The sequence below is a fragment of the Paramisgurnus dabryanus genome, chromosome 18 (assembly GCF_030506205.2).
Source record: "Paramisgurnus dabryanus chromosome 18, PD_genome_1.1, whole genome shotgun sequence".
Taxonomy (NCBI): Eukaryota; Metazoa; Chordata; class Actinopteri; order Cypriniformes; family Cobitidae; genus Paramisgurnus; species Paramisgurnus dabryanus.
The window spans coordinates 29650288-29669881 of record NC_133354.1 but is presented as its reverse complement, the minus strand read 5'-3'; the positions used below and the strand labels follow the sequence as shown (position 1 = coordinate 29669881).

The 19594-nt window shown below is 37.8% G+C and overlaps 1 protein-coding gene across 4 annotated transcripts in view; it reads left to right on the top strand.

The window, feature by feature from the left end:
* The window catches only part of gabra6b (gamma-aminobutyric acid type A receptor subunit alpha6b), a 53081-nt gene that overhangs the window by 15839 nt on the left and 17648 nt on the right, over nucleotides 1-19594 (top strand). For all 4 annotated transcript variants that reach the window (XM_065287579.1, XM_065287578.1, XM_065287577.1 and 1 more), the window contains 2 exons: nucleotides 11624-11871; nucleotides 18627-18877. In XM_065287579.1, the coding sequence (XP_065143651.1) occupies nucleotides 11624-11871; nucleotides 18627-18877 (499 nt within the window). The remainder of the gene's footprint in view (nucleotides 1-11623; nucleotides 11872-18626; nucleotides 18878-19594) is intronic.

The following is a 19594-nucleotide window of genomic DNA, read 5'->3' as shown; positions in this document are numbered from 1 at the left end:
AGGGTGCTAATTGACAAGAAATGCACAATCTTGCTGTTTCAATTTCCTCAGTCACGTCAGCATTTTTACTTTCATTGTTTCTCTTTGAAAGCTTGTGCAGTGATGTCATGTATAAACATGAAGAAAGGCTTATGGGGCAGCTAAGTAGACTTTGGAACAAAATTCACTTTATGGTGTTACATTGAGTGCATTCGCTTTTTTTCTTTGTCTAACATTTTATGTAAATAAAGGTGATTTCAAGAATCAAGAGTTATTTGCTGGTTAGTTGTAAAATGTGCGTTGCCATGATTACGCACCGGTCAAAGGTATCTTTGTCTGTGTTTGTTTATCAATCTGGGGTGCGTTTCCCAAAAGCATTGTTAGCCAACTACTGTCATAAGTTTCGACTGAAACAAAAGTTCAACAATTTGGTGTTTCCCGAAACCATAGTTCAAATTAACATTCGCAAGCTGCATCGCAAACTTGTGTGGTTTGAATGACAGCTCTTCACCTGTCGTTAGAAGCATCGTTCCTTGTTATTATAATATGTAGACTTACGTTAAAGGCGCTGTATGTAATTTACAGCAGCCTCTAGCGGTGATGTTTCAGATTGCAACCAATAAGTTTACAAGCGCGTGCTCGAACTCATGAGCGACGGCCAGACTGAGATGTAACACACCGGAGAAAGCATCACACAACATGCTGGAAACTCAGGTAATCTCCCACTGCAACGTTTAATTGACTGCATTTAGCCTATGTAATGTGGTGTTACGTAGGTAAATTTACGGTAAGATAACGAAAACAATTAGTGAACTACACTGAACAATTTCAGTATAACAGTAAAGCCTGGTATACACTGTGCTATTTTAAATAGTCATTTAGGCTTGATGCTTGCCACACTGTGCGATCAATATCGTAGTTAAATCCATGTCACACTGTATAATCTCAGTTTCCATCAATGTCAGACTGTACGAGTTTAAGGACTTTTAAAAAGCGGACGCACGCAAACAAACGCGTCCGCAGTTTTACATCATCGATCGACGACGGCTGGGCAAACACGCTAAAGCGAAGGCTAGCAAACGGAAACAACATCTAAAAAACTAAAGCACATAATCGAAATATATTTGACAAGCTTTGTAGCCAACTCCGGATCCGTTTTTATACCCAAAACAAAGCGGAGGTTTCTCCATAATTCAAATGCCCTGCCAATGTTAATCCGTGTTTTTGTCCGAAGTTGATCCGATTCACGTTTGGCCTTACGTCCTTCAGCAGATAACTTTTTTTCTTCACAGTATGTGGAGTCTGTGTTGTGCTGGGAGCAGGTCGTTTCAGTCTGTTATCAGTGTCGTCGCTGTTGAGCGCAAAGTCAGTAGACGAGGCGAGAGGTTCGGGAGCGCGCATGCAGGTGACGTCACTGGATTTCGCGCCAAATCCGGCCCGGTACTTTCACATAAAAATAATAATAGTTTTTTTCAGAGGTAATAGCAAAACCCGCAAAGTGGATCATTTTAATGTGAGATTACAACCCCTTCACACAAAGGCAATTGAAAAGGGATTAATTTAAGTAGAAACACTGCGGACAGCTCCTTTAATCATGCTTTTGAACAAAATAAGCAAAAAACATGTAGTACAGTCAATATCCATTATTCTAAACATATAAACATTTTATTTTACGTCTTTACGTTTGTAAACAGAATTAAAGCGCTGCATTTGAAATCTGCGCATGTGCACAGACATACGGGCTTTAAGACCCTGGGGAATCCCTGGGAGGAGTGACGTAAGAGGGAACTTGCGAATTAATTGAATATCTTGAAAATAAACAACAGATTACTTAATCACAATAACAAATCACTCTTCTGATGCAATATGTGTTATTTACAGCAGTACTCTGACATTAAATCGATTTGCACATATTAATTAGCACCTCACCTCCCACATGACATCATCAACTATATTGTGAAACCAACATGATTCAAACGACAAATGTGCGACAAAGTTACTATGCTTTCAGAAAGCAGATGTTACAATGTAGTTAGTTTCTCCAACTATGCATCGTACTATGGTCGTTCAGCAGCGAGTAACGTCTTTGTTCTGGAAACGCACCCATGGCTAGTGGCTAAATTGACCTCTGGAATGAATACACAGTAAAAAAAAAAGTAAAAACAACTTGGTTTTGCATGTCAATTCAACATACTATTTTAAGTTTTGACCTGTGAATCAGTGTTGTTTTCGTCAACGATGACGATAACGAAATGATTTCGTTGACGCACTTTTTTTATGACGCTAACGCGACGATGACTAGCTAAACATTTTACTAAAATTGACTTAAACTTGACTAAAACCTTTTTGCATTTTCATTGACTAAAACTTGACTAAAACCTTTTTGTGTTTTCGTCGACTAAAACTTGTGACTAAAGTGACTAAAATGTGACTAAAACTAAAAAGCATTTTCATCCAAAAGACTAAGACTAAAACTAAAATGGCTGCCGTGAAAACAACACTGCTGTGAATAGTTGACATGACTTATAAAAAAAAGTTGAAATTGAACTTATTTTTTTAAGTTAAATTAGTATAAAAATATATGTTGAAATGACAAAATGCTTTATTTTTTACAGTGTACCTTGTTAAAAATGAAAATGCTTCAGTTCAATAAAGAGAGATTGCGATCATGGATTACTGTTCATGCGAAGAGAAGTTTGGCAGCCAGGCAAGATTTAAGGATCTGTAGCTAACATAGTATATATGAAGTGTTTGGTTCCAAAACGCAATAAATCCATTTTGACAAATTTCGGTAAAAACGTGTTTTCTATACCAAGAAAGTGTCAAGATGAAAACCACTATTTTCTGTTACAAACTTTCACATAGCATCTTTAGGTTATAAAAACATAAAAAATTCAAATCCATAACTTGATTTTCAAAGATTTTTTATAAAAACGGATTATTTTTTTCCACAAAATGCAATAAATCCATGACAAGTTTTTATTCAAAATGCTATAAATCTATTGAATCAATCGCCTATATAAATGTGCATTCATCTTTGCCATGTTATATTTATTTAGTTGACTAAATAAATGTCTCTAATAAGATCGGTCACAAACTTCCTGCACGATCTAATGTGTTGCATGTTATTAACTTACTGTCATGTATTGTGTGCAACATTTTTTGTCTCCCTCTTCATGTTTTGTCCACTTTCCCAGTTGCTAAAAAAAATTCTTACGCCTCTTAAAAGTACTTAAGGTTAAGGTTTTTCTTTCCAAAAGTGTCAGAGGCATTACTTAACTGTCCAAGCCATTTTTCCCACTGCTAGAAAAGTCATCACGTCTGGTTTGACCTTAATAACAGGTGATTTTCACTATGTGTACTTCTCTAAGTGCAGCAGTCTAGACCTCGCCTTCGATGACTGTCATTTTTACCCAAACCCCAAGTATGTTACCAAATGGACCATTTATGCTTTAGCCTCTGGATTTTTTTCAAGAATTACTTATGTGGGTATACATTTGATCTGTACATGGGTTGCAAATGCGCTGTACATTTTTGGAAAATATTTAAGACCCAATATTGTGCTTTCACTTTAAGTTTGTAGATCTAATTCAAGTGCTCTGTTTTGATGTTTATCTCTTATGAAAGATTTTTCATATTAGCCATGGTCTGATATTCTGTTTCAGTTCATTTGAAGCCAGATGGCAGCTATGTATGGACAGCATAGTTTCAATTAATAAATTCAGTTAAAAAAAAATTGCATACTGACAGTTAATATACATCACAGAGAAAGAGCCCTTACTGTAGTTTTAAAGAAGTCTTTGTCAGGATCCTGTCAGAATCTTGTCTTGTATTATATCTAGTCTTTGTGGCAGGGTTCTGACACTACCATGTTTAGTGTGGGAATTGCGTGGCCTCTGTATTAGTTATATTTGACCACGTATTTCCGTGTCTCGTCACTTTTTACCCGCTCCCTTAACTGTTATTATTTTCACCTGTTCCCCTCATTAGTTCTCTATTTAAAGTCCTTCTGCTCTATGTTCTGTATATGTTCGTTTTGATTTGTTCCTGTAAGTATCCTGCAAATATTTATCCAGTTAAGTAAATTTTATCGTTTATATGTTATTTTAGTCCAGTTTACTGTTTTTGTGTGATATATTGTATAGTCTTGTCAGTGTTCGTGATGGAAGAAACAAAGCTTTTCGAAGCTTTGAATCAATTAAACCAATTGCTTCGTAAATTTATTCAGTTTTTCGAAGCGTTCGAAAGCAATACACACTGGCGACACCTGCTGGTTTTACACTTTTTACAAAATAATAGCAAGATTGTTCTAAAAATATGTTTAAGAAAAATGTATTTAATTTAATTAAGACATAATTAAAAATATATTCTGTGTTGAAACGAACTCCCCTTTTGGCCAGTTTGAAACAAGCTCCGAACCAATGATTCGAAACAAAAGATTCGTAAATGTTTCAAAGCCTTGTGAAGCGTGCTTCGAAATCGCCCATCACTAGTCAGTGTATATATTCTGTAGGATATTTTTTTTGCCCCATCGTGGGTTTTTGTTTTGTAATAAAGTCTTTTGTGTTGTCCACATCGTCTGCGCTTGGGTTCGTTCTTTGTAATTCCTCACAGTCTTGAGATTTCTTATTTATTTCATGATATTACATCCTTTCTGTTTATTCATGGTCATTGCCGGGCACAGTGGTGCTACTAGATAGTGGCTTTATTGGAGTAATCAAAGTGGATTAATTTCTTTATAATGCAGCAACTTTGATGCCTTAAACATTTTTGAAAACTTAAACCAAAATCACCAGTGTTGGGAATGTTACTTTAAAAAAGTAATTATAGTTACTAGCAGTGTTGCATTATTTACTTTTAGTTACTTTTCTGAAGTAACAAGTAAAGTAATGCATTACTTTAAAAATGTACACATTTTAGTTTTTTGTTTTTTAAAGTGAGTTACGTTTCAGTTTAATAATTTGATTTATAAAAAAGATGTACTGAATTAAACTGAATGTAGTCATGTAGTATTAGGCATGCTACTGTATGCATGCACGCCTCAGCGGGAGCCGTTTGAGTCAGAAATGATTGCAGGCCGGAGCTTGACATTTTTGCGATGGAAGTGAAACTTCTCAGTCATAAAAACACCTGCCAGGCCTGAAAGAGATTAAGCCTCTGCCAAGAAAGAAAAAGTAACCCAAAAGTAACCGGAGTATACTTTCCATGAGTAACTAAGTAACGCAATTATAAAATATTTTTTTAAAGGCTGGCGAGGAAAGAGTTTACCAAACCAATAGGCATTTATTTTTAAAATAACACAAAGAAGGTTTTAAAGTGCAATATATTGTTAAAAATGTCAACATAACTAATTATTAATCTAATTAAACGAATTATTATTAATTCAGAGAGGATATTAAAGATTTACAGTAGTCTGGAGCTCAGTGACGTCAAAGTTACCTAGCATTCCCAACCCAAAACATTTTCCCACCCCCCTGGAATTGGAAAGATAGAAGCAAGAAACATTTTGAAATGTGTTCGGTTTCCTTGTGTTTATCGTTTGCGAAACTCTCTTCCTAATTGTTTTCAGCTACAACATATCACAGTGCATTGAAAAATTATGATGAATCTATGTTAATAAAGTATCTTGCCCCGAGGATAGCTATGATGAAACGTATCTAAAAATAATTGCAATAGATTTTCTTGTGAAGAAGTTCTTGAAAAGCTATTGAAAACATGCAGTAGTCTAGCAATGGGGAAAGCTGGTGCAGTGTTGTAGGTATAATGTGGACATCAGTCAAGACTTTTGACAACAGGGCTAAGCAGTAATATCTTTATGCTACATACTATATTAGTATTACTGTAATATGTTAATAACATCAGAAGCATGTATACTATTTAAAAAATAGTAAAGTGGTAGTAACTATAATGTGACTCTTTACCATTAGAAATCTATAGAAATGTACTCTTTTAAAAATTAATGTGCTTCATGATGCAATATAAGATCCGTAATAGAAAAAAGTAAAAAATAATAGTAAAAAAAGAAAAACAGAATTCAGTTCAAGATACATTGTTTCTTTTTCTTTCTTTTCAACACTAGGCCTATACTTCATGATGAGGACCACAATTTCGCACAGTTTCCTGCACATCACACTCTTACACACACATAAGGGCAATTTAGCATCTCCATGCAGTTGACCTCACCCACATGTCCTTGGACTGTGGACTATGTGTATGAAACACACACTGCCCTAAGGGTGAACTTGCAAGCTCCACAAAAAAGCATCTCGGCCCAACTGGGATTTGAACTAGGATCCTTCTTGCTGTGAGAAAAATAGTGCTACCCCCAATAAACACATGGCCCTAGACTGTGACCAAATGGTCACATTTTGCCACCATATTTTCTGCAGGTGCGACTAAAACTTTTTGGTGGTCACACTGGTGCCACTGTAAAACTGATTAGTACATTTATACTCATAAATGTTCTAATATGCAAGCGATTACATCTATTGCACATCCTGTCACTCTGCGTTGATGCCTCCCCTCTCCCGCCATTTGCTTATTTCATTATGACAGGTACCCCTAGCAGCTGTAACGGTGCATTCACACGGGGCGTAAGCGTTGACGCTTCTCATTCACTTTTAATGGGTGACATCAAGCGTTAGCGAACTGAATTGTGGATCCGTCGGCGCCGCGTCAGTGCCGTTGCTCGCAGCAGAAGTTGAACATTTCTCAACTTTTCAAGCGGCAACGCGTGCGTCAGCCAATCATATCGCCTTATGCAAATAACCTAGGCAGAGCCAGCCAATTACGTTTATGGAAGACCGGAGCTTGTGTTGCGGCCACTGTGATTCGCTGTTGGCCATGCTTCAGACAAGCGTTTCGTTAAGCGTTAACGCTTACGCCCCGTGTGAATGTACCGTTAGTCATGGGTGTGTGAGGCGAGTGACCATACAGAAAAGTCCAAAGCATAAGGTTTACAGTATATGAAACGAAGCATAGCCCCTTTGTTGTTTATCCCGTGCTGAGCTCTGACTTAATGACCTGTTTTTAAGAGGCAACATGCACTAGTGGACTCTGATTCTCTATACTCCACTCTAAAATAACTATAAACTGCCCCATACCTTCATCTTCCTATCAGCCCTTTAAACTGAGATAGTTTACATAAAACTCATGGCTCTGTCAAACTATATTAATTATAACTCATTCTTGACTGCTTATATCGCCTGAAACTAGTTCTATACTCCCCATTGACCTTTGGCTAAGCCAAGCCCCCAAATGTGATGATCCAATCACAGTGCGTATAGCTAGCCCAACACACTCGGACATTATCTGCTTCCACGTCCATTGAAATGCATTGCAGTTAGTTCGTTTTCATTAATTTTTATGTTTTTTCTTGTCACTAGACAAGTTTAAAATAGTCAAACAGTGTGCATGGGGTACATCTCGTATCCCGTATGGCTGGGCGACGTTGTGTATTTTTTTACCCTTTCCCTAGCCACATCTCAACCGAAATAAAGTTAAGTGTCTTCTCTGGATAAAGTTATGCGGTAGACCACAACACCAACTAAACGTGGATAAATTAAACAAGGATGTCTACATCTGTTCTAACAACATATTTGAACGTTTTCTTTAACATCTCTAACGTAACGTTAGCCTAACATTAGAACACGTTAACGTTAGCTTCTAGCTGCTTTGTACATCATGTCACTTAGCTTCATTAACATATCTGGAAATAACCGAGATATCAAATGATATTTGTTATTTGTAATAGCAATGTTGTGCTGAATGATTCATGTAAATACTGTAGCACCAAACTAATGGAGAGGTATTCTTGGTAAAGATGGTCAAAAAGCTTGTTCTGGAAACGTATGCAACTTAGACCTTTACATATTTGATCATGATAGCAACCAGATGCGGTTTTTATTATTAACTGTTTCCCCGCCATTGACGAGATATCTCGTCAATCAAGAGAAAACGCTTCCCCGCCAATGACGAGTTTTTCCGTCTTTCCACAATACCACTATTGTCCACTAGGTGGCGCCCTTCCGCAACTTTTTAAACCCGGAAGTATTGCCCTATGGCAAGCTGCTGCATGTCCTTGTCTGTTTTAAAGATCGCTCTGAATGGGATCTCTATGAAAAGTCCGTCACAAAAATGGAATTATTTTTGCTTTTTGCTCAAAATATGGTGTTTTTGCAGAAACCTACCCATATTCAAAAGCTGATTACAAAAGAACAACTGAAGGTAGGATGAAACATTTTTTTTTTGTTTGAAAGCAGAGGGTCTGTTCTTTCATTTGGTATATTGTATGTTTATATATTTAAAGAAGAACATTTTCTGGAAGACATTAAACTTTTGTGAAAATCATGAAAAACGCTGGCACTGGCTGGCAACTTTTTAAAAAAAATGCTGGCGGTGAAAGAGTTAATATAACTCTCCAATGCATAGTTAAGGCTCTTTTGGTGACTCGAGATAATAGCCTTTCTGTCTCCAAATATCATCAATTGCCTTCTGGGAAATTTCTTCTAATGTGACAGCTGCCATAGCACCTATCACAGAATGTTGATTGTTTGTCAGAGTGAGTTGAGGGGGCGTGGCTCAGGCATAGGTCAATTACAATTTTTTTTAAGCATCTTTTTTTTCAGGCTTTTTATTTAGAGATTATAGTGGAGTGTAGACAGGAAAGTGTTGGGAAGAGATAGGGCAGGCACGTGCACAGATAGGGCTCAACCTGTGCAGAACACATGCCCTTTTTGTCCTTACACTCCGAAGTGCCCTTTTTTGGAGGTGTTTTATTTATTTTTTTTAATATATAAATTAATGCTATTGTTAAACATTTACGTCTGTCTGTGTGTTTTACAAATATATTTATCAAATAAAATTATTAAAAAACTAAATATTTTTGGATCCGCTCAAACTGTCTGTCAAACCTCTTAACTCCGCCCCCTGAGTGCAGCGAGCTGAAGTTCCACAGCAGTCAGAGGCAGCTGAACGTCTTGCAACGGTAAATAAATATCTTGTTGTTTGAGTACAATGCTGTCTCATTACGAAAGAAACACTAGTATGTATATAACGGCCCATGTTTAATACATTTGAGCAGAGCCGAATTATCCATAGACGGGATTGGTCGAGTGGGCAATCAGGGGGCACTAAGGGCTCCAAACTGCGACCAAATTGAGTTTTTGACAAAGCGCGAGCAGTTTTTAAACAAGTGTTCACCCATGTGAAGGGCACCCGTGACAACAATACGGAATGCACGGTCGGTTTTTACCGCTTTTTTTGCATGACGCGTCTCAATCGTTAAACTAAAGTCAACACATCTCACGCGAGAAGACGCGCCCGCGCGGGTAAATGTCTAGCTTACATTAACACCAAAAACATATCAGATTAGAAAGGTCTTAACGTTAGACATCAGATGCCCAGTTGGGAAAACTGGATAGAGACGAAAAACATGTAAAGGATACAAGTATGTACATTATATTGCCCTGTCACTTATTACAGTGTGCAATCTGGATATAAGTTATTGTATATGCATGTATCTTATGCCTTGAATTTGTCAAGGGAGTTGTATGATTATTTGGTTCATAACTTTTTATTCTTAAATCAACTGCATAGAGTTAAGTCTATTTAGTATTTAGTATATTTTTCAGTAATGCAGTTATTTGCACCTTCAAAAGACCAAGGTTCCTGGTCAGCACAGTTTTTGCCAGGTAGGCAGATACATGTTGAATATGCTAATGGTATGGCTATAGTATAGTATAATCTCCTATTTTGATCTTTAATCTCCTATTTCCCACTCTTCTCAATCACATACATAAAAATGTTAACCAAATAATAAAAATTAGCTTATAAAACCAAACAGAATACCTTTTTTTCTTCAAACATATTTTTATGTACAGGTAACTTTATGTATGTAAGCAAAGAAAAAAATTAAAATTAATATATTCTACAATTAAATAAGAGCGAGTACACAAGAGCACTTCACAAACACATGACTACAAATAGGCCTAATACAGACAAACACCCAGGATGTAAATTGTTAAAGCCCACTTACAAGAGCAGATATCCTTTGCACTGTATAATGCCAAGCTATCATCAAATGTCATTTTTCATTCATTATTAGTGATTTTTTTCAATCATTAATAGCGAATAAATATAAAGCTATTAAAATGATTATTAAGTAATATTTATTTGGAGGGGGTGCCCTTTTTCAGTTTCAGCACATGCCCCTCAAAAGGTCTGTGCACGGCCCTGAGATAGGGGAGCGGGATCGGCAAAGGACCTCAGAGACGGGAATCGAACTCGGGTCGCCGTGAGCACACTGGTGCTATGTGTCGGCGCACTAACCACAGGGCTATCGGCGCTGACCAATTACCATTTCTTATATTATTTATTTTAACCCTAATCAAATTAATAGTAATATTAATACCATTTTACTAAATTAAACAATTTGCACAAAGAACAGAGTGAATCCAGAATTTGCAGTGGGCCTGATTGTCTAAAATACACAGCAAATATAGATTTCCAACTTAATATTTTTCTCACATTTCCCAGTTCAAATATCTAAAAATTCTTAAATTAAGCCTCATTTCTTTACAAGAAAATGTAAAAAAATTTTTTTAACAATAATAACTGTTCTTGTAGAGTGGCACAGCATTGCATTAGCAGTGCAAAGATTACGGGTTTGATTACCAAATAAAAACCAAATACAGTATATAACGACTGATAAATGTATAGATTGAATGCCTGGTACGTTTCTTTGGATCTTTGGTTTCTTTGGCCTCTGCCAAGTCAATTACTGCGAATGTAATATGATAAGTATTTTTGTGATCAGTTTGCAAATTATTTAACCCCAGTGTGAGCTGCATGTCTTTATATATGACTGTCATCATTATATAAACACCATCTGCTGTGTTTTTTTTTTGTGTGTATGTATGTTGTCACAAAGAAAGAAAAATATATCCTACTTTTAAATCATTTTCTTACCCATCTTGCCCATCAGACCTTTTCAAAAATTGTTCAGAGTCCGAACTTAGATAGTGACCACATCTAAATTTATGTGATTGCTTGTGTGAGGAACAGACTGAAATAAAAGACTCCTAAAATCTTCTACTTTGCTGCAGCTCTTATGATGGGTACACACCAAAAGATAATCGGGGTGATTTTGGACTGATTCCCCCTTCCGACAATCCTAGCTATGTCCCGATTATCTTGATGGTGCTACGGATTATCTTCTTAGATTTTCTCTTGGTGTGAGGTGTGGTAGGAGTGTCCGAACCTGATCAAAAGAACATCGGAGCAGCCCTGATCTTAATACCAAGTGTAAACAGCCTCTTAGTGTTTTGACTTCAGAACGACAAGCCATTCAAAAACTAATATTGATATTGTTATTTTCCAACCATTCACAGGGTCCATATTTCATTTGTAAGCAACTGAGTTGGGAAAGGTCATGGGTTCGATTCCCATGTAATGCACATACAGTACTGATACAATTTATAGTTTATAATGCTTTGGATAAAATTGTCTTGTAAACGACCTAACCTTTTGATATGTTCCTTACATAAAACTATTATATGAATAGCACAAGAGTTGAATGGACGGGTAATTGGTGTGAAAGTAAGCAGATCTCTTTTTCTGACTGGATATTTTGTATTTTCAACAGGTATCACCACAGTGCTAACCATGACCACGCTGAGCATCAGCGCTCGACACTCTCTTCCCAAAGTATCCTACGCCACAGCCATGGACTGGTTTATCGCCGTCTGCTTTGCCTTTGTATTCTCTGCCCTTATCGAGTTTGCCGCTGTCAACTATTTTTCAACCTTGCAGGCCAATAAGGAACTTCGGTGGGAAAACACAGCCCATGCTGCGGCTACAGCAGCGGCCAGTGGTGATAGAGAAGTCATTTTGGTAATTCTTGTCTCTATGTTTCCTTGGTCATTTATTTCAGCCTTTCTCTCTCTCTCTTTAATAGCTCGCTTTCGTTTCAGCAGATAACAAGCAGAGTAGACAAAATGAGACAGCCAGTGGTCTCCCCAGCCATTTTGCTGCTGCAGATTATGTAATCAGTTTGATGTAACAAAACAGAAAGCATGGCAGGCTCTATCCTCTCTGTCTAGCCTGATTGCTGTAGGGGAAAATGCACTCCCATAGTACTCCTGTCCTGTCCCAAGAGAGTTAATGAATGTGTGATATCAAAGGGATTGCAATAGGGACTGAGACAGTGGCTTAGCATTTGTTTGGTGCTTCCAGTTTCATCTGTCAGTGTTTTAATCAGTTTAGGGCATGGTAACCCTTATGCCTGGCTTTAATAAGTTTAAGAAAAGCTTTGTTATGACATGCATGTCTTTTTAAAGGTGAAGTGTGTAATTTCTCCTACACTTCTAGTACCAAAAATACTTATTGGTTTCCAAAATGTTCTTCAAACCCCCCTTATATATGCCATTGGTTAGAATGTACTTAATATTTAAACATAACAATGAGGCATACCCGAACATTATGACAATTTTCACATATTAACATGTTTCTCCAAACATTAACCTTTATCTAGGACCATACAAAACTGCCACAAAAATAAAACCACTGTAAAATATTAAAGCCAAATGCCTTAAAGTGCTGGAGTTAAATAGCACAAATGTTTTAATAGCAAATCGCTTTGAGGCTGTAATATGTAACTTTTGCCTCTCTATCGCCATCTCTGTTTAAATAATAAAATTGCAGTTATTTGCAGAGTCATTTTTTGTAGGTGCGTTGTGCTTTGCCATATGCTGTGTGAATAAATCTGATGCCTGTTATCACTGCATCAGAGTGGATCTGTCATTATACATCATCACGGCAGTAAGAAGCAAATCCTTAAAGTTGCTTATCAGAAAAAAAGTCATTTGGACATGTAATATATATACCAAGACCAGCATATGTTGTGTTTTGGTGCTGGTTTAGCTGGTGGTCACATAATTCCCATGCTGGTTTGATGCTGTTTTTTTCAGCAGGGCTAGTACTGCACATTTAGCATGTTTCCCTTTTGTGACACACCTCATTCAGTTACCTTACACACCCAGTTCAGGTCTTGCAGTCTCTACTTATGAGCTGAAGATTTAAACCAGGTGTGTCTAATGAGGGAGACAATATGCAATAATCCCCTAGAATCATTACGCAAACGGTTTATATCATTCTGTCACTGGTCATTTTAGAAATAGCAGCTGAGACTTAGGCTGGATTTAAACTACAAATCTTGATGCCAAATTATGATTTGTTGCCTGTATTTTAAAAGCGGCTCATATCTGATATCAACATTTAAACTAAACACTTGGCCAAACAATTCAAGATAGATGTAATGAATGGAAACGGGAAGCGGATCCAAATGCAGCAACGTTTTAATAAAAGTAAAACAAGTAAACCCAACAGGCAACAAAGAGCAGAAAACCAGGAAACCGAATGGAGTGGAGCCGGCACGGCACAACAGGGCAGAGCAGGACGCTAGCAGGGCAGGAGACCAGGGAGAAGCCGGCAAAGGCGGTGTCGGGAACCAGGGGGTAACTGGAGACCACGGCAGCTCTGGTGGTGCTCGGGACCTGAACACAGAGACAGGAGAGAGAGGCTATCTTGGCCAGGTTAGAGAGACTGGGGAGCTGAGGGACGGCCATCTTGGGCAATGTTGATGGTCTGGAGAGCTCAAGGACAGGCATCTTGGGCAGAAAATAAGGATCAGGGCCTCAAGGACGGCCATCTTGGAAATTGTTTCTAGAGGGGCAGCCATCTTGGGAACTGGTTCTAGAGTGGCAGCCATCTTAGGAACTGGTTCTAGTGGCAGCCATCTTGGGAACTGGTTCTAGTGGCAGCCATCTTGGGAACTGGTTCTAGAGTGGCAGCCATCTTAGGAACTGGTTCTAGTGGCAGCCATCTTGGGAACTGGTTCTAGAGTGGCAGCCATCTTAGGAACTGGTTCTAGTGGCAGCCATCTTGGGAACTGGTTCTAGTGGCAGCCATTTTGGGAAGTGCTTCTAGAATGGCAGCCATCTTGGGAACTGGTTCTAGAGTGGCAGCCATCTTAGGAACTGGTTCTAGTGGCAGCCATCTTGGGAACTGGTTCTAGAGTGGCAGCCATCTTAGGAACTGGTTCTAGTGGCAGCCATCTTGGGAACTGGTTCTAGTGGCAGCCATTTTGGGAAGTGCTTCTAGAATGGCAGCCATCTTGGGAACTGGTTCTAGAGTGGCAGCCATCTTAGGAACTGGTTCTAGTGGCAGCCATCTTGGGAACTGGTTCTAGAGTGGCAGCCATCTTAGGAACAGGTTCTAGTGGCAGCCATCTTGGGAACTGGTACTAGAGTGGCAGCCATCTTGGAAACTGGTTCTAGTGGCAGCCATCTTGGGAAGTGCTTCTAGAATGCCAGCCATCTTGGGAACTGTTTCTAGAGTGGAAGCCATCTTAGGAACTGGTTCTAGTGGCAGCCATCTTGGGAACTGGTTCTAGAAGCAGCCATCTTGGGAACTGGTTCTAGTGGCAGCCATCTTGGGAAGTGCTTCTAGAGGGGCAGCCACCTTGGGAACTGGTTCGGGGGTGAAGGCCTCCACAAACACCGAGCTTAAAATGTTGCTATATGCAATTGACACAGACAATATATACTGTATACAATGTTTTCATACAAGATTATACAGCTTTATTTATGTAACAACACATGAAACTTTAGCATTATTCCACTAAGCGAAGCCGCCGCTGCTAAGAAGAGTCATGTGCTTGTAAGTGTCTACCTGAGTTGACTTCATGCCAATGTTGCTTTTTAAATGACATATTAGGCATCTTGAGATGGAAATATCCCATCTGTTTGCGTACATTGTGGACACGAATGCATGTAGCCTTTTCATATCCGATTTATTTCCACATATGAATGAGACCAGAAACTGATCTAAGAATAGTGGAATATATCATTATTATTGTTTTTATTTTTTTTGCTTACACGTTCCTGGGTCATATCCCATCTGTTCCACTTGAGAGAGAATTGAGTTGAGTTACTTTAATCATGCAATGTAAATCTGGCCTTATTTTAACCACTTGAGCTAATAAATTGTGACTGGAAAAGCTGCCACCAGAGTGGATGATCACCCAGTCAGCTGCACAAATGCTCTTTTTTTAACACACAGTGTGTTTATTTATGTCACAGGTACTTAAAACACAAGCATAAGTAAAAGAGAATGCATAAAGGAAAACACATAAATCAGTCATTAGTGATCGCCAACTCTGCTCTATTGTTTTGGCTGTATAAGTGACAGCACGTCATTTTAAGCGCTTTAAATGCAGGTCTGCAGTCTAATAGTGCCTGGAGAGTCAGTTACGACATTAAAAACAAACTGCTAAATGGTTACCTGTCATCCTGGGCTTCAAATCCATAGTGGAAGGAAGTCTTTTCACACAAAAATGGCTTTTGGCAGCCCAAATTATAAATCAATATTGTAAGCTTAGTGTTTTCTAATCGGGGTAAATTAAGGAGACAGTTTTGACCACAGATGTTTATGTACTTACTACTGATTGTTGTTTATTTTTAACTGAAAAAGTTATGGATTGCAGCTGTAATAAACTCAAAATGACATTATTTTAACAGAGGCCAACCAGTGTGTAAAACTTCACTACCCGGTCTTAAGAGCTGCTCATGCATCTAATAAATCTATGTTGCTTGATCTGCTCTGATTAAACTTATTAGTTGGACACATGTAAACTTGATATCTTAAGTACTCAACAAGATGTTTGTTAATGTCCAATTTCCTTGAGTTAGGTGGCACCTGTATGCGAAAAATATCTGTGGTATTTCAACCGTGTGAGCCAGGTGCTCCCTGGGTGATTTTACACAGTGGGAACGACACAGTGATCTGAAGCTGACACTCGCTGCTTGGAAACCTGCTAAATCATGGAACCAAGTCAAAAGGATCTTTCCATGCCAAAAGTTTCCCTGGAGTCAGCGATCAGAGAGAAAATAACCCCAAAATAGTCCTGGTCATTTAAAGCTACGTTTACACATGGGCGGTTATTTTCATAAACGGACATTTCAACCTCTCCGGATTCAAAAATAATACCGTGCACACATGTCAGTTTTCAGAAAAGTGTAAATTTACACGTACCCGTGCATATATGCCGTCAAGAGAAGCTCAAGCCCACGTAAGCCAATCACCGGCGGCGCTGGTGGTGACGCGGACTGGTTCTTTTCGTGTTGGAGGGAGGAGTTGTTGCAGTAGCTGTTCGATGGCGTCAAAGTACCGCGTGAGCGATTTGAAATTAGACCTCTACGTATGATTTCTCAACTCGCTCTCGCGGTACGTTGACATCATCCGTCTGACGGTTCTTGCAGCGCCGCATGAAGTCGAACACGCATAAAATTGCAGACCCCAGATCACTCGTCTCTGCTTCTCGACATAATGGAGCAGCTGTATTTCTAAAAATAAAAAAAAACATGAAAATAGTTTGCACGAACATAAATGTGATCATGGAAGCGTTCAGAGTAGCAGTCACATGTAAACATAGGTCACGAAGGTGCGAGCTCTGGCACATACTATGTGACGTTGCCTGCTTAAACATCCGTTTGTATCAGTTTACATGCAAGCATGCAAACGAAGATTTTTAAGATCTCCACTCTGGCCAAAGTTTTTAAAAGCAATCGATTTCAGAGGCGATTTCTCCGTTTGCGTGTAAACGAGGGGCACAAACTAAGGTAAATCTCTCACTTTTTAAAAATAACCATGTACGTGTAAAAAGGGCTTAAAGCGAAGACTTGTTTCAGTTATTTAAATAGTGTAATCAACATTTGTGTTAGTATGCAATACTAACAATATAACACACTTGTATTGTAATTACAGAGAAATGAATGCCTTTTTACCAAGAAAACTCCATATAAAATTGCCAATGTCATAGCTTTTATTCCTAAGCACACATTTTAAGTCGTTTTAGTCAGATTGTCATACAATTAAACATAGCTAAGTTGCATTAATGTACATTTATGTAGACCAGAGGTCTTCAACCTTTTCAGTACAAGGACCCCTTAATGGATAGAGAATTAGGATCTTCAATACATGTATCAAAGTAAGACTGGATTTACATTGATATGATGTTTATGTTATAGAATTTATGGTTCAAAGGTATGCGATTATTGCAACGCGCAATTTCTGTTTAACCCTTGATAAATTGAGATGCAAACTTAAACAGTAAATGTGACCTGTGCTGTCTAAATGAGCTGGGGTTTGATAAAAATAAAAACATTAAGCCCTCGTCTAACGATCCCAATGCTCTAAATGGTCGTTGAATATCTAAAATGATCTTTATTTGTATGTTTTCTGAGAGCTGTACCGTCCTAAATGCTCAATCTAATATACAAATGACGGTTGTCCATCCACTTGTGCGTCTGACATTTTGGTTTTAAAACATGCAGGAATTAGAAAATAAAGTGCAGGAGTTGCTTGATGATAAAAGAGTTATTAAGAGCAACAAGACTCAAAAAACATCTTCCTTTCGCTGACTGACAAATCTGATGCATACAGATGCCCAAGTGTGCGATCCCGGTATATAAACATCTACCACAGATTTACAGTTTTAAAAATATTTTAAAACTGTATCTGTTTTGACAAGAATTCAGGCAGATATGTCTTAAGTGAATGTTTTTTTAACTGTTGAGGAAAATATCTGATGTGTAACATTATATTAGATCCTTGTATTACAGTAGATCTTTAAGTTGTCTGTCTCAATGTCAATCAAACAATAAAAGAAAGAAAAGAGTAAAGATTAGCATATATTGTTTTGACTTTGTGTATGCCAAATCATTTTGTTTTACCAGTGATTTTACGGTACGGATGTAATTTTTGTGATAATTTTGGATTTTTCTTAATTAACTTTGCTGACTCTGTCAACCTCAAACAGGTGTAGTTCTGTTAAGTTTTGTCAGTTTCCAACAAATCATGCATTGTTTTGAAGTTTTTTTTATAGAGAATGTGAAAAAAAATCATTTTTTGTAAATGTGCTCATTCCGACTCAATCTGCCAGAGCAGGTCACAAATGATGAAGCAGCAAACAGAAATGGAAAAAGGAAAGGAAAATTCATATACAAAGAAATGGCTGTTGGTTCTGTCGAAAAATGTAAACAGGCTGGTGTAAACATACATTGGCATAAAGGATCTATATTTGTCCACACACACATGTTGACTAGAGTATTAAAAACTTGAAAATTGTTAAATTAAGGTAAAATAATTATAGATAAAAATGTGCGATTAATCTTGAGTTAACTAACGACAATCATGCAATTAATCTAGATTAAATATTTGTATCTATTGACAGCCCTAGTATTTATATAATCATTTACACACAGTAGTGCTAACATACTACATACTGTAAAGTAACACATAATTTATTAAATAGATTTTAACATGGGAACCTTTATTTTAATATTTTTTGTATTAGCCTATTATTAGCTTATCAATGCATTAATGCACACAAATATTGAATTTAAAGAATATTTGGAGGACCCCATGTAATACCACCAAGGGCTTCCATAGGGCCCCGGACCCCCTGTTGAAGACCCATGTATAGGCTAAAGCAAAATTACTCTCACTTGCCATCACCAACCAAACTTTGAAAGATGAAAGGCTTGTCTTCATGTCATATATCTTTCTGTATCTCTGTGTTCACCCAGCATCCTATGGACCCCGGAGGTGTGTTGAAGAAAAGACTGAACTCCTTATCTCAAAGAGATGTTACTGAGAGGTTTTCCAGGTCACCCCAGCCTGATTTCCGTCAGCAAGGATCTGCTGTCCCTGCCAACAACATTCTGACAGGAACTAGCATAATTGACAAATACTCACGGATCCTCTTTCCTCTGTCTTTTGGGGCCTTTAACCTGGTCTACTGGATTGTCTATCTCACCAAAGACACTATGGAGTCCAGGTAGGAATTCAACTCTTATTTTCTGTGAAATAATATAAAATCCTTAGTGTTACGCTTTGAAGTTAATTGCTATATCATCCACAAATGCTTTGCCACACAACATGAGTTTATGTCACACACAGCATGAACAACCACGTAAATGACTTTTTAACTCGATTTACAAATGGTTCAAGCAAATATACACAGTGGAAACATAAAAACTGACACTTTTCTTCTCTAACTAAAGGCTCTGTAAGAAAAAAAAATATTTTGCCCTCTACATTACATAACATGTCAAAGAAGTAAAAGCTTGATTAAGTCTCAGAGCAGGACAGTGTGTAGCCTAATCAGGCTATGGAGGGGGTGGTGGGCTTGTACAAGTCTTCAAAATTCAGCATCATTTTGTTTCTGTATGATGGCTGCTCATAACTATTGCCTGCTTGACTATTTATGACAGTTGTGGTAATCCTTCACACAATCCTTTAAGATTATAAAAGTGTCAATGACTGGATATAATAAAAAGCTTTAATGGCTTCTTTTATTTTCATACTTCTTTTCTGTTAAACGGAAAAAAAATATTTTATGATATGATCTATATATTTAATTGGTACTTATTTTTGACCAAAGCTATGAATAATTTTGAGTTTTATGTGGCACATTCGTTTCCCGCTTTCCTCTTGTACACTCCCTACCCATAATATTCCTCATTCACATAAATTCACATTTATAACCTAATAG